The sequence below is a fragment of the Nansenia antarctica genome (assembly GCF_963989245.1).
Source record: "Nansenia antarctica genome assembly, chromosome: 1".
NCBI lineage: Eukaryota > Metazoa > Chordata > Actinopteri > Argentiniformes > Microstomatidae > Nansenia > Nansenia antarctica.
Window position 1 is genome coordinate 106,574,236 of NC_137674.1, and position 16,695 is coordinate 106,590,930.

The window sequence follows — 16,695 nt, forward strand, 5'->3', positions numbered from 1 at the left end:
CCTCTGTGAAATCTGGGTCCAATGAGGGGCGGACGACATTTTAGTTTTAATGGATCCTACTTATGGCTTTTCCCAGGCAGGATAATTTGAGCTATTTTCTGAGATTTTGACAAGAAAACTGCTGCTGAATGTGTTATTCATTAACAAACACATACTTCTTTCTCTCTCTTTCTCTCTCTCTCTCTCTCTCTCTCTCTCTCTCTCTCTCTCTCTCTCTCTCTCTCTCTCTTTCATTCTCTCTTTTCCAGCGTCTCCACACCCTAACCTTGTTGGGAAACCCTGCTTGAAGTTGAAAGTCTACGTCAAGCCCACAAGTAAGTATTTCTTTTTTTTTTACCCAGAATTCAGTTGAAATTGCTTTACACTCCATTTTGGTTACTCTCGTCTTTGTGTATAATGGAAAATGCTTTATCTTTCCCTCCCGACCAATACTGTTGCCACGTTTAAAAAAAAATTGGAAGTTGTGAAAATGTGTTAAAAATCAATAAAGAAAATTGCACAAAATGACTGACAGAAAAATGACTCAGTCAGTCGCAGTGCCTTCTGTCACACACATTGCTCATTATAAGGCATTCATAGGCTCCACAAATCTCACATTCTGAAACGGTCTTAACCCAGGAAAGGTAGACAAACAGCAGGAACACCTGTACGTCAGAGTTGAACCCCGCAAAGCCCTCTCTAACCCTTATGATTTATGAAAGTAAGCCTCCGTTTGCATCTCTGTCTATGCTCAGCGCACTACCTCACCACCAGACCACCTGGTCAGACTCCACAGTTTTGTTAGCTAAACCGCTAGGACCCAGAGAATGACACACACACACACACGAGTCAGAGGTAGATACCTCGGCCCTCAAAACACAGTCTGGTGGATACAATTCATCTGACAAGGACCAGATAAGAACCTCTGACCCCCCAACTAATCATCAACCACCAACCCCAATACCCCCCCCCACCAACCCCAATACTCTGGTGCCCCACAGCGATCTGTTTCAAGCCCCTGACCCTTTTTACGTTTTTAAAAAAGGCAGCAGGCAACAGACTAGATATTGGTCATAAACATGGGGTTTAAGTTTGACTTAACCTCAGTCTAGCTTCGGTGAGCAGTGACACTCTCCACAACATGAGTTTTATCTTTTGACGGACATGAATGTTGTTCAGATTATAAGACATACAGGCCGCCGTGTAGAGCTTGAAATGAAGTAGTTTGAGTTCAGTTGTCCGTTTATTGAGGCTTTTTAAAAGGCAGCAAAGCCGTGGAAAGCGAGAGTCACCACAAGAAAGAGTTATCAGCCTGCAGATGTACTTTCTGTTCTGACTCAGGGAAGGCATTCATTCGTTTCAAGCTATTTGTACAAAGCCTTTGGAGAAAAGGAAGGTATTAAACTCCCTTCACAGTTCAGACTACTGTGTCAATATTTGGAACAGTGTCATTTGCAGAGTAATATCCCAGAGCTTTTAGCTTGGTGGTTTTCATTTCAGCCTTAACCAGACTGGTCGTGCCATTCCATTATCTCTGTATAATTGTGAATAAACATGTTTAAGATTATCAATTTCACAGACCAGTTAAAACAATTACATGTAAATTGGAAGTCATACAGTATGTCTATTACTGAGCTTTTCAATTATCGGTTTCCTCAGGTGCTAGGTTGAATTAGCCTGACAGTTTTCTCTGTCAGCGGTATAGTGTAATTCCTCCTCCAAATAATGTAATGTATATTGGTTGAACATGTTTGCTTCTTACCAAGCAGTACGATGATGAGTGCTTGGCACACTCCAAATACAGCACAAACATTATTTAGGCTCGCCCCCCTGTTCAAATACAGATAAGAAATGTATAACCAGTGTTTACTGATTATAATATTACATTTGGGTACCGATATGTTGCTTGTATGAATGTAATCTGCATTGTTTACACCTTAACAGTCAAATACATTACTGTTTTTTTTGTCTTGAGTATTATTTTAAATGAATGCTTAAGGGTTCTCCAGTAGCTTTGAAAGTGAGACCCCCTTCAGGATGTGTTAATTAGGTTATAAACATATCAAAAGTCATCACAGCGCCACTGTGGCCTACAGTATGAACGCAGAACGGATATTATTGACAGTGATCAATACCATCAGCCCCATGATGCAACATTAACAGTCTCCCCGAAGCCGTTTGTTTGCGCTACTGAGGATTTCTCCCCACGATCTCTCGCTATTTCCTTAAAACAAAAGCTTGTCTGCACAATAGTATGCACCACTCTCTCTTATTTGAATAGCTGGGGGGGGGGAAGCATTTATTGGATTCTGTGGTTTAGTAAGGATTTATGGGTGGATTTTGATGTGGATTAACTCAGAAGGAGAATTGAATTTCCATAGGAAATCTTCTCCTGGGTGGGATGGTGATTGTGAAATATATATGTGCATATTTACAATTGCGGTACGGTAAAGAATATGGACCTGTCTGTTAAAAAAAACAACGTTATTATATAAAGCAACCTGGCCTATACCTCCTGCCAAGCTCTGCCCAAACCATTACCATAATTCCTCTGCCTAAGTCTGGTATGTGGCTGTTTATTTTCATCTTCTACGAGAGGGTAAAATCCTAATCTTGTTTAGGAGATGGGGGTTAACCTTGGTATTTGCCAGACCCATTATTTTATGTCTTTTGGGGGAGGTTGGGCGGGGGGGGGATGAAAACCAGCTTACTGTAAAATATTTAGCCAGTAATTCCAAAATCAGAGACCAATTAAAGTAATGGTAGAGGTGGGAGAGTAATTCTTCGAGGGGGGGCTGTAGAGGAGAAGACGAGATGGCGTAATTGGCGTAGTAGAGAAGTGTTTAGGCCCAACCCGAAGGTCTGATTGTGGGTGTGTGTATTCGTCGGTGCGACTCGCTCGCCTCATCAGATAAACTTCTCACAGTAGAGCTGTTGTCAACAATGTACATGTTAGCGTCTCCCACTCTTGTCTTGTCACAGCGGGGATGACATTCAAACTGAGAGGTGTAAACAACATTGCCATCGTATATATACTATTGCCAGAACATATCTGGGTCACAGGGAACGGAAAATACGACAATGTATGCATTTGCCGATGTGTTTATTTTCAGGATGTTGACACTACGTTAAATCAGTTTGAAGCTCGGTAAAGATCTCACTGTACAAGATTGCAACCGTTTTTTCAAGCATAAACACTTTTTTTTTTCCTCTCTCTCTCCCTCCCTCCCTCCCTCCCTCTCTCCCTCCCTCCCTCCCTCCCTCTCTCCCTCCCACTCTCTCTCTCTCAGATGACTCAGTCTATGAGTCCCCCGAGCCCTTCCTAACAGATGACAGCACTGGTAGTGGCGGCTTCATGATGGTCCCTTGTCTCTCACTAATGCTGGCCATGCTGCTCACCGTCCTCCTGGCCTCCTCATAGCACCGTGGGCCATCGACCCCCAACCCCCCCCCCCCCCCACCCCCCCAGAAATCCCCTTATTTACCCAACACCCCACTACCGAATCTGCAGCTTCTAGCTTCTACACACCTCCCCACCGCCCCCCCCTCCCTTCCACCCCTGTCCTCCTGCCCTGATCACCCTTAACCCCACCAGGCACCATCTGGACACTGTAAACTCATACCGCTCCACCCCCCGCCGCCCCCCCCCCCCTCTCTCTCTCTCTCACCGGAACCCCTTCTTCAAGACCGCTGGCCTTCGACCCCTCCACACACAGCTCATGTCCATGGAGCGATTAAGAGGAGTAGTCGTCAGGGACCAGGAGTGGTGGGCCCCGTGTAGACCTTGTGAAAACAGCCCCCCCCCCCCCAGCAGCCCGGGAGAGCTGGGACGGATGTGCAAGGAAGAAAGTGGGATTTTTAACCCGATTTGAACGTCCCTTAAAACTCGCCGCTTCACGATTACATCGATCTAACTCTCTCAATTGCTGTTGACAATGCCTCTTGAATCATCATCGCCACTAAAAAAAGAAAAGAAAAGAGAAACCTTCATATTATGCATATTCATGACTGTTTCCATCTCTCCCGAGTCTTTGTGCTTTGATTAACACTAACTAGTGTCCATCTGTACATTGTTCATTCTGTTGCGGTGAACAACGCGTTAATATCTTTATTTCGTATCATGTTGTTGTGTCATGTTTACTCCTTCAGTGATAGATCATAGGTGTCACTTCTCTCTCTCTCTCTCTCTCTCTCTCTCTCTCTCTCTCTGTTGCTCTCCTTCTTTCTCTCTGTGTCTCTCTCTCTCTCTCTGTCGCTCTCTTTCTGTCTGTGTCTCTCTTTCTGTCTGTGTCTCTGTCTCTCTTTCTCTCTGTGTCTCTTTCTGTCTTTCTCTCTGTGTCTCTCTTTCTCTGTGTCTCTGTGTCTCTCTTTCTCTCTCTGTCTCTTTCTGTCTTTCTCTCTGTGTCTCTCTTTCTCTCTGTGTCTCTCTTTCTATCTGTCTCTGTCTCTCTGTGTGTCTCCCTCTCGCTCTCTCTCTCTCTCTCTCTGTCTCTCTTTCTCTCTGTGTCTCTAGCAGTAGCAATCCAGAGTAGATGAGGGCCTTTTTTCTGTAAATCTGCCAAAGACACTTGTTTAACTTTTATACTGGGGGAAGCAGGGGGGGGGGGGGGGGGGACAGAGGCATGGCTCTTGAACGAGGTTGTAAGCAGCCATAAATCTCTATGTACTCTTCAGAAGAATCATGCCATGGTAGGTCCCATAATGGAGAGGGCAGTGTCCATTTTTTTAAAGATTGTCTTTTTGTCATACAAAAAAAAAAAAAAAGAATGTTATGAACAAAACAAAACGAACGGTTCAACAAATGCCTTGTTTCCACTGGTGCTGAATTCAAAACGAGTTTTCTGGCTGACGCCGCGATGCTGAGTAGAAGAAGAAGAAGAGGGACATTCTGTGGTGGTGAAGTGTTTTTGTGTGTTTCAGGTCTTGTTTAACCCCCCCCCACCCCCCTCATTCTCCTCTATTTCTTGTCTTGCATACTCTCTCTCTCTCTCTCTCTCTCTTTCTCTCTTTCTCTCTCATGCTGTGAATGTGAGGTTTTCACCCTGTCATGGCCCATTGCTACATCGGGCCTCTTGTCTGAGTGCTGAACTGTGGTTAGCCCAGAAAAGGAGGGCCTAGCATATTTGAGGGGAACGGACCATGTGTGCTCCCATCATGCACTGTGCCTGACTAAAGGGACTCCCCCATTACGACTGGACAGCAAGGGGACAAATGAGCACATGAAATACCCCCTGTGGGAGTTTGGAATCTGTGTAGCACTTCCGCTTGACATAATATGGACTCTTCCGTCGTGTCGTGAAAAAAAAGACTGGGGACTGGAGTGTACGAGAATATTATTGTGGCTTTGTTCCAGGAAAGGCTCCTTTCTAGGGTCAATGTCATGACCTGAGGTTTCACAGAGAGGTGGAGCCTGAAGAAACATCCGAAAGAACACAGAAACACATCAACACATGATTTCAAAAAAAAAAAAGTTAGCTAAATACAACTTTTATATTTTACTTTATTCCATGTTATTTTTTACTTTACTTTTCAAAAAAGCAGAAGAAATTATTCATATGTGATATGAAATTATAATGTAGTCCCTTGAATTTCTAGAGCGATGATGGTACCAGTCTCTGCAGTCAAACCGGTCTAGAGAAGTCAGCCGTTTGCTATTGTTGTTGTTGTTTTCCTGCTTGTATCACAATGCATTCTGGTACTTGTAGTCCTGTAATGATTTTTTTTTTTTTTTTTTTTAAAGGTGAAGAACATGGTGTGGTTATCAGATCAATTCCTTTTTAGTTGGTTTTAATGTGGATGAAACATGTTTTGATTTCATATGAAATGTTCTTGTTTTGGCAAAGGAAAGCTATGGGGGAAAAGGAAAAAAAACACAAATAAAGCTTTTTGTCTATAGCAGTAATAGCTTTGGCTTACAGTGTGACATGTCTATACTCTAGGCTAAAATACAGAGTGAATACATACTATCATCATACTATCTCAATCTACCGTCAGCTCCCCGCCATTGTGTCTTTACCTAAAGCAAGTTACAGTCTAATGTTGATAAGCCATTTTGTCGTTAAAAGATTGTCTGCATATATTCTTTGAGAAAAAAAATCCTGTTTTTTGTACATTTTCTTAATGGACTCTTGTCAAAAAAAGAGAAAACAATCAGTTAATGGATTTAAGAGATCAAACTTGATAGAGCACTGGGGTATTTTAACTTGGCCAAATCTCTAAGGATTGTTCCCTCAAGATCTATGATCTAAATGTCATCAATAAGATGGATTTGCCACTTCTGACAATGCTATTCCCTGTGATGCATGATAATAAAAAGATTCTGACTCACATAAAACATATTTAAATCAAAAGAATGGACTATCAGACCTGTGCCAATTTACTTCTAGTGAGTTTTCAGAGAGGAGCTCATTCAAGATATGTATCAATCAGTGTTTGATAATTTCACAACAAATAAAGCTTCCACTAAAAGTAGCCTCTTTGATTTGGGCTTCAAAACCCCTAGCGTGGTGCTTAATTCAGTCCATGTCACTCCACCGCTACTTCCAAGACAGCTGTTTTGATAGAAAATATTTTATTGTTATCAAACGATGTAGAGAGGGATCTTTAGATAATATCTCATGAAATCATCTGTCACAGTGGAGCCTGCGATAGCCCTCCGGGGGTGTTTTAATGCTGTCAAATAACCAGAACATTAGAATATAAGAAGTACTGTAAATAGAAAAATGAAACAAGCGCAAAGGCTCTCCAGCTCTGCACTGCATGTGGGTGTATAATGGCTCTATCTGACCCATTTCTGTTCCCTCGGAGGAGCAGATTGGTTTAGACCAGGCAATGGTGGTTGTTAGGAAAGATGGTGAAGGGGTGTTTCAGGAAATGGGGTTTGATAGCGGTGAACGCTGTAGCTACCTCACGCCGAGGAAACTGGTTACCTACCCGGGGGGACTGATAAGGGAAGATGGGATAATGAGGGTGTATGTCTTTTTCTTTTTCCACTTTAGATGAAGCTTACTGTCACCGCAAATGATTTGCTGAAGACTCCCAGCCAGGTAATGGTGTTGCCAAAAAAGTGTGCAAAAACATGGCATTCAGCCACACGCTATCTCGCAATGGAAAACAGCTTTGCCTCTTGTGCGACCATGTGTGCTCACCTGTTGAGGTTGAAGGTTGACGTGAAGTCTTGGGGGATTTAACACTTTAATGTATGTCAACTGGAGAGCCTTTTTTCAAAGCTTTTTGAGGGTTTTTTTGTGCATTTTTTTGTAGACAACTTTCCCGGCTCATCGCCCAGTGCACTGATCAAACACCACCAGTTGTGCATTGTTTTCTGTTTTGGTTGGAAATTGGTTGAATAGGAATCTAATGATGCATGAGAAATAATATTGTTTGATGGCTATTTACTGCACCCTGATGGCGCAAGCTGCGATGCCAGGAATGTTTAAACAACTGTCCCTCGTCTCAATATTCCACACCATGTGAGACTTGATTGTTCTGTAATTTAGACAGAAACAACAAAGAGTCTGTGCTGGCTCCAAAGACGTCGCATATATGACAATTGCAAAAGTAATAGCAGGATATTAGCTCATCAGAGACAAACAGACTCTCTGTCTCGATGGCCTACACACAGTCTTATAATACAGTAACGAAAATGCCTGGCACCACTGTGTCCGGTAGATTGGCTGTAATTAATTTCTCCCCATGACTGCAATAATGATGAGAAGAATTCAAATAGGTAACCATGGTAAACAAACAAAGATTTCTTCTTGTACCATTAGTAGTCCTGGTGCGGTATATTTTGACACACACACACACACACACACACACACACACACACACACACACACACACACACATGAACTGTAGGCCATTGTCGCATTCCTAAAGGGGGGTTTTATGATGGTCATCCCTTTGTCTTAAAGCCACATTGTTCCCACATGTTCATTTCAAGATGGCCTATCTTCCTGTGACCTTTAACCTGAAGTGACAGTAACCCCTTTTCTTGACACCTTGACCATCTCTAAGTAATGTGATAGGCCTGTATAGATACCTTGTCATAAACTTGTATTTGCAATTTGGAGGTCTCTCCTTTCTCAGAACTCAGAAGTTTTACTCGTGATCTATTTCAACCAAATTCTTTTTAAAGTCAAGATACCTCACTGGGCTCCGTGCCTTTCCTTATCAACCCTCATCACTGTTTCTCTCCTGTCCTGTGCTCCAAACAAGGGCCCGTGTGAGACACCACAAAGCTCTGCTTGACCTTTTCACAATCAAAAGCCCGACAGCTGAGTCCCTATCAAGCCCCCAGTGTTCAACACTTTGACAGTGTCGGTGGTTTTCCAGGAGATTGCACCTCAGATGTTTCCTAACAAGATAAAGCACGACCGCCGTCATAGCACACTCAGAGCGAATTGTGACTCGCAATCTTAAGCCGCAAACACTGAACCAGAGTTCTCCTGAAGGGGGTCATATGTAGTAATGGTGGCTCCTACACCACACAAGGAGGTGTGTGCAGGTGGTTAAGTAGTTTTGATACCTGCTTTTATGTTGTTGGTTTGATGCTTCTGTATCAAAAGCGAATCAAAATGTTCTATGTGAGTGTTGTTGCATCGAACATGATAACAAACCTTTTTGTTTTCTTGTTTTATCTTTTTAAGAGTACCTGCCACCCACCACTTTTTCATGGTCCTTCAAGGATAAAAGTCGGGCAGGTGAAATTGGCCAAAGGGAGGTAAGTGGGCTCTGGTCACATGTTAAAAAACAAACATCATAGGTTCCAGAAAGTTCTGACCTGCTTAGTCAGTTTGATACTCAAGCGAGCCCATCTAGCTGAGTGGCCGATTGTGACTGAGTCAAATCTCTATGGTCAACTAGGTAGCAGTGGGGATTACCGTACTCCCCGAATCCATTGCATTGCAGTATTTTGGCTTGACTAGCGATTGTGTGTTGTGATTTTCAACAACGTTGAAATCTATTTCTGTGTTTCAAAAGTCTGAACATTTTGATTGATTGACGACTTGTTCCCCCTTTCACCAGAGCGTGTCACATATACAGGATACAGTGTAATGAAATGCTGTAGGTAGGCTAAGCAACTCCTCAACAACGGAACATTCAAACAATATCAATATCAACTTGCAGTGCAGATAATGACATAATAATGAGAAAACAAAAAAATTAGAACAGTAATAATAGCAAAAATAATGGCAATAGCATCAAGTGTAAAGTGTCCTGGGTACAATAATTAAGTGTGTGTGTGTGTGTGTGTGTGTGGGTGTGGGTGTGTGTGTGTGTGTGTGTGTGTGTGTGTGTGGGTGTGGGTGTGGGTGTGGGTGTGGGTGTGGGTGTGGGTGTGGGTGTGGGTGTGGGTGTGGGTGTGGGTGTGGGTGTGGGTGTGGGTGTGGGTGTGTGTGTGTGTGTGTGTGTGTGTGTGTGTAGTGCAAATGGCTGCTCTGGGACCTGTTGGTAGCGCATTACATCAAATACAAGACCATTACATGGTGTCTTGGTCGGTTCTAAAGAAGACATGGCAAAACATTTTTTTTTACTTCCCTTCTCTAACTTTAGCTTGAAAGAGAAACAAGCCCTAGACACACAACCCGCCACCAAGCCTCGCGGGGGCCAGTGCACTCCACCTTTCTTAAACTTCAGAACACGTATCCCAGCGGTAAGCAGTTACAATACATTCCGTTTGCAATGTTAATTTCCTTTCCGTTTTAACACATATTTTAGCATAATTAACAGAAGCGAGACAATCTGCGGTTAATTGATTCTGCATCCGGGGCAGCTGATTCTCTTCACTGGAAACTGTTTCCACTCCGTTCCCTCTCTCCAGTACGAGAGGCTGAAGGTCTGGCTTTCTTTATTAATGAGCACCATCTGTGGCGAGGCTGAGAGGAGAGAGGAGGGAAGGTGAAAAGCCGAGGGAAAAAGAGGGAGGAAGGATCGTTGTCCTGTAGGTATATGGCCAAAGAGAAGGTCTGGAGTAAGAAAAGATTACAAAGATTGAGAACCATCATAGAATGTCAAGTTTCAGGACAGAGTACTACTGCTGTGAGCGGTTGTATCCTGATGCTGTTGCCAGTCGTAAGTTGCAACTTCCCCCTTGCGCTTGGAGAAACTCGGGAGAACATTCCCACGACCTGTCTCTTTCTCATGGATTCCTCCATTTATTTCAGTATCTCTTGTGCAAACGCAACCCGTCCATAAGTGCAAGCAGATGTCCCCTCTGCATAGGATAAACGAGGGTGCTTTAGGCATGGAAACCTGATGCTTGGCATTGCATGTTCGTCGTGCAAAACAGGTTTTCTCTTTCTTTTTTCACTTGAATCCTTAAATATATGCAAACGCAACAGGAGAGGGCCCGCACAGACCGGCCAATTTATACTGTACTCACACGTGACTGCAATGCAAAACAACATTTCTAATTTTATCTCAAGTATGCAGGGTGATTTTTTTCCTTTTCCTCCCGCTGTACAAACCCCTGTTTCATAAACACGCGGTCCTTATGGCAGATTAATCATACGCATTGTTCACATGCTGAGCCAATGTTCAAGAGTCATTATATCATTGTAAATGAAGCAGGAGAGGCTCATTACTCTATGGGAGGTAAATCAATGTCCTGCTGGGCTTCAGGTTAGAGAAATGATAATGAATGACTCTGGGCACAAGGGTTAATACACAGTGAATTAAGGTTAGATCTCATTCATTTATCCATCTTCTCATGCACTGCCCTCCATCTTAGGTCCGTCGATGAGATGTGTTAACTAAAATGCATCCAGTGCCATCATATTTACAATCTGTCCCATCCCCAGTCTATACAACCTGTTGCAGAAGTATGATGATGATATTTTCTTTGACCTTGACTTTGATGTGTATAACATGAATTCATATAAAGATAACCTTTCTTCTTTCTTTCTTTCTTTCTTTCTTTCTTTCTTCTTCTTCTTCTTTGTGTTCACACTCTTGTTAAATTAGAGGACAATGAAGCTCTGCACACTTGAGTCTCTGTGGGAAGTGGAAGGGCAACAGTTTGTGTTCAAAAACAGCAGTGGTTGACTCTTACGGTACGTGGATTAGATTTAACAAGAGCTAACTGTGAAACGAATAACAGGCAGAGACAAATAAGAGTCAGGATCAGTCACCATCAAGCTGAAAAGGAGTGGAGACCTCATTGAAGATGATGAAAGACATGGAGGGTGGCTCATTTACATTTAAATAGATGCACACAGTTAAGACGCAGGAAGAGTAAAATAAATATTTGCATTTGTTGTCGATTTGATTAAAATACCCCTGTGAGGCAAAATAAGGTCTACATTTAATGTATTTTTTTGTATTCCAACAACAGCATCAAAACATGACTTGGAAGCGGAATTGACTCTTTGACTGTGGATTTTAATTATACCGTCTTGCCTTTCGAAGGCATGTTCAGTCGTTATAAACGCATCATTTCAGACAATCACTCCTAAATGAATGTACATTTTTAATTGTAAAATGTCTAAGTTAAAGATGCAATATGTAGCTAGTTTTTTTAAATAACCATGCTGAATCATTACTTGATGCATTGGCAGTCTGTGCATGCACCTGCCAAGAACCCTGCCCTTCTGCCAGAATTTGCTTTCCCAAAATGTTCGGGACGTTTTTGGGCGTCTTTTTTTAATGTCCTATTTGACATTACAGCCTTGTCTGATTTCTGTCTGGGGAATATGGGGATTTGTTTGAAATGTAGGGTTTAGCCAATGCGAGGGTTTCCCACTGGCTGGGTCATTTCCGTGTTCATGTTTCCGCACACTAAAATAACGTCTGCATTTCAACCATGCATTTCAACCACACAGGTCCTTTGTTCATTCAAGGTCAAGACATTCGCTGCATAAAAAACATGACAATTATTGGAACATTCATTGTTTCAGTTAGAAGCAGTTTGCATTAAAGCAAGGGGAGAGAGAGAGAGAGAGAGAGAGAGAGAGAGAGAGAGAGAGAGAGAGAGAGAGGAGAGAGAGAGAGAGAGAGAGAGGAGAGAGAAGAGAGGAGAGAGAGAGAGGAGAGAGAGAGAGAGAGAGAGAGAGAGAGAGAGAGAGAGAGAGAGAGAGAGAGAGAGAGAGAGAGAGAGAGAGAGAGAGAGAGAGAGAGAGAGAGAGAGAGAGAGAGAGAGAGAGAGGAGAGAGAGAGAGGAGAGAGAGAGAGAGAGAGAGAGAGAGAGAGACTATTCTGAATTGTCATTGCAATTCCCATTACAGTGAAAAGTATATGGGGCCTTTAAGCACCCATGTGGTATGTCAGCAACACAAGATATGGGCTTTGTTTGCTTAGCTACAATTTAGCATTAGCATTAGCATATTTGAGTGCTTGAACATGGGTGTGTATTCTGTAGCATGCCAAAATCAACCCAAACTAAGGTTGTATAGTAGTGACTTTCGGAACAATCCGTTTATAATATAAACCAAACAGAGCAACCCTAACCCTAACCGCCCCCATGAGACAACACACCTGCACTTGCCCCCCCCTACCCTCCCCCTACCCCCCATTTCCATGACTCATTCCCGTCTGGCACACAGCAAGTGACTCCAATGCCAACTGCCAAAGTTGCCATTGGTAAGAAAAGTCCTTCAAAATATTATAAATGTTGTCCTCCAGTTAATAATCCAATTAGCTTTTCCATTAGATTTCACATCGGTGCTGTGCTTTCATGATGTTGAAAAGGGCAAGCTGTCCATGTTAATTATGTGTTATGTGTAAGTCACAGGGCGAACAATGATATCCTGCCACAAAGCCAACCTTACCATCATAACAGGGACGATGATTGTGTGACTTTCTAATTATGATAATTGCCCCCAAGTTCACGGACAATGACACATTACTATTTAGTATAGTTGTCATGTATCGATTTGGTGAATGGACAATTGTATGGCTTTTTCCTGTTGTTACTGGGATGAAGATATATATCATTTTTGAACGGAACAAACAGGTTGACCTTAGGTCGGCCTGTTATTAGCCTGGAGATGTCTGGAAAGTCTGTGCTGTTTTCTGCTGTCTGACTGACAGGCTGTTTGAATCCACTTGCTATTTGGTTACAGAAGACACAGACCTTTAAAAATGTGAAGCATGTCGTTTTGAGCTTTGTTGCCCTCTTTGGCTACACTGACGATTTGAAGGATTGTAAACAAACAAAAAAAGAAAATAGGTAGGCCTAGGTAAATGAGAGTGCTCAAACTCCATAAACCAGATTTGAGAAAGTGCTTTGTTTGGACCAAAACAGCACTTTTCATTTAACCTTATTTATCAAGTGAGCTCATTCCTTGATCACTTACCATGGAGTCTTAAAGTCTACATAGTGGACCTTTAAAGTTCTTATTTGAGTACATCATTGAAGCTAAACAAATTTCTTAATCACCAACATGCATCAAAACTGACATTACAGTATGTTTTATTAACATAAAGCATGTCTTTTTCCAGCTCTTTATCTTATGAATATTATCATTTGTTTTGTGATATAGGTCATTGAGTTTGATAAGAAAAGGTTCAGGTCAATATTGCTTTGTATTGGCTCTAAATCCCACCGTCCTCTTGGACTTATTATGGCGGTATCTCACATGTTGACATTGGGGTTCTGGGGATTGAGCAGCACAAGAGCCTTGCGGGTCACTGCGTGGTCATGAAGGGGACGTGCTCTGGAGAATGTAGCCTCCTCCTCCTCTGTGGACGTGAACTTTCCCTGGGGGGCTTGTTGTTTCTTTCCCCCTCGTTAAATCGCTTTGCCCCTGAAATGAAGTCATCAAGACATCACAACAGAACAGAGTGAAAAATGGAAAGCCCTGTTGCCCCCCAGTGCACAGTAACACACTTTGTCACAGACGGACAGACACCTGTACAAACACCTGTACAGTCTGTGGCGTCTTTGTGAGGCTAATGTTTGGGTATGTTCTAATCTAGCCCCATTTGTGACTAGAATTATTATTATATTACTTTACTTCTTACATTTGGGTATTAATTTAGGTCAGCATTCATCAGCATCAGTCAGTTTATCTACTTGTTCTGTGGTTGTGACCTTTTTTGCCTTTTTTGTATTTTTTGGGGTTACATGAATGCGGGTGTGTTTTTTCTGGTGGCCAACTTTCGGAATGCTGACTGAAATCGTGAAATGCCTGACACAAGGTAATCCTTTCCAGTTTACTGTCTAAAGCCAAAAGGGGCAGACTCGAATGCGAGGTGATTTCACTTGTGTGAGTCGTCGCTTAGCTTTCTGCTACATTTGTTTTGTAATCAATTATTTATTACAAAACAAAATAAGTGTCTGTCCTTTTTTCCTTATCTTACCCCCCCCCCCCCCCCCACTATAAACACACGAGTAACCCCCCCCCCTATCATAAAATCATAATAGTACAACAATTACAGGTTACATTCATATACAACACAGCCTACAAACACAGTCACTCCATCAACTATTTTATCTTTTGTATTGAGCCTTCTGCTACATTTGAAGCTACTATAAGTCACCAATTTGTGACTAGACTTCTACAACATACAAACGTAAAAGGCACTAAGGGTGTGTTCTCACTAGAACATTAGCTTCACTTGGAATCAGGGTTTAGGATAAAATTCGCTTTGCTCTGCGTCGTTTGGAGCTGTGAGAATGCGCATTCGAAGTCGCTCCCGGAGCAAACAACCAACGCATGCTCCGCTTGAAAAGGGTGGTTTCGCCCCGATTAGAAATGACGCATCGAGGCTGTCCATAGGAAAACAACAGCGCATGCGTGTTGATCTGGATAAGAGCGGGACGAACGGGCACATTTTTTTTTCTTCTGACCAATCAACTACCAACGTCTGTTGCTTCGGTTGCGTATGTTACTTTGTTTACATAAAGGGCTGTGAGAACGCAAATCAGAGAAATAAGTTATGCAACAATGTTGCAATCTCATCCACTTGCTCCGGGTCCTGATTCAGACTTAGGGTTAAGAACATGAGAACATGACCTTAGTCAAGTCACAAATGGGGGCTGGGTATATATTGGTGTGTATGTTCAGATGGTGTAAAGTAAACAATCGTCCTCTCACCACACACTGATAGCTGATTCCCTCTGCCAGCCAAAAGGAACAATGGATCTAAGAACGCCCTTCCGTGTTTGTAGGGAATAGTGCACCGTGCACGCATCCCCAACAGCTGGCAGCCGTGGAGCCATTAGTGAGCCCTGTACCATTTTCCCGTTAGAATCCACTTACAATAATTATAGTCACTTAGTTTTTTTTTCCGCCCAAGTTGTTATGTGATTGTTTGGTGAGAGAAGTTGAAGAAGAGATGGCGATATCTCGCAAACCAGGATTTGCAGTTTTGAATAAACTGAAGGCAAGAGGAGTTTTTTTTTTTTTAAGGAATTAATTCAGTACCTCAGCCTGCAACCCCCCCCCCCCCACACACACACACACACACACACACACACACACACACACACACACACACACACACACACACACCACAAACAATCCCTCCTGAAACAAACTTCACAAAGAGGAAATGTAATCAATAATTCATAGGCGACGATTGTGGAGGGACTGGCTTTTTGAGTCTAGTGTTATGACATTTGGCTCATGTAATCCAAAGTACTCAGTGATGGAGTGTTGAAGTGCTGGAGAAACGAAGAGAAAGGGATGATGATGATTTTTTTTTCCTTCTTCTTCTCCTTCTCCTTCTCCTCAATTGAATCATCTTCACTGGAGTGCAAAGCGGATCCTAGCTAGCCCCTATTAGCATTCTGCTCCCAACCAGAGGGAAGTCTCCTGCTCCCCTTGACATGCATCTATCCTTATCATATGCATACCACTGTGACTGGACTCCCAACGCCTACTCAGCTGTAGGCCACAACAACAAGAGATAAAATCCAATGGAGTCATATTGGTCCATCGTGTTCGCTAACTAATGAAAGCGCTTAAGAAAGCAATTGAGACCCCCCCCCCTCCCCTCCTCCTACCCTCAGCAGCCCAGGTTGACAAAGCAGAGGGGGGGTGGGGGGGCGGGGGGTACAAAGAGAGCCTCCATTTAGGGTCAATGGAGGGTTGCAGGGTGAGTGGATTATGGTATAAGAGGGTATATAAGAGGAGGAGCTTAGATGAGGAGATGACCAGGAATTGCCTGAATTGATATTGAGTCATTGTTCTCTGATAGCCTGTTGAGTCTGAGGAGTTTATAACTTGTGCAATATATTGGTTATTAGGCGGGGACAATGTACATTAAAGAATGCTCCAGAATTAGCCAAGAAGGCTAGTTTTCATGCGTAGTCCCTGAATAGCTTAAAAGGAAAGACAGGCATTGGACATTACATTACATTGCATTATAGTACTGATTCGAGTTCATCTAATCAGCAAATCATGTTTTTTTTTGCTGTCATTGGTTCTGTGTTTAGCCATATTGAAGTTATCATCGAGTTTCAAGTGTCAAGTGCTTTTATTTTTTAAGTATATCCTGCTGCTATAACTATAAGTGGTTTCCTGCCTGCATGTCTGAACTTTGTATCAATTCGAACGCGGGTTTCTCCTCATAGACAGGTCCTAGATCATATCCTAGACAGGTCCTAGATCATGTCCTGGACACAAGCAATTTGCTGGGATAGGACTGACATCCTCCCCCCCCTCCACTAACGTGGAAAGGCAGGAACATGGGAGCGCATCGGGGCATCAGAGCGGACGGACTAAAGGTGCCTAGGAACAATCTTCTGTTCACAGCCCCTTCGGATGT

General features: G+C 42.8%; 1 protein-coding gene across 1 annotated transcript in view; it reads left to right on the forward strand.

Moving 5' to 3' along the window:
- efna2b (ephrin-A2b) overlaps positions 1-3,400 on the forward strand; it is a gene marked incomplete at both ends in the record, with an annotated part of 110,124 nt that extends 106,724 nt beyond the window's left edge. The window contains 2 exons of the mRNA XM_080538500.1: positions 249-314; positions 3,270-3,400. Coding sequence (XP_080394626.1) covers positions 249-314; positions 3,270-3,400 — 197 coding nt within the window. The remainder of the gene's footprint in view (positions 1-248; positions 315-3,269) is intronic.
- Between the last annotated feature and the right edge of the window lie 13,295 nt (positions 3,401-16,695).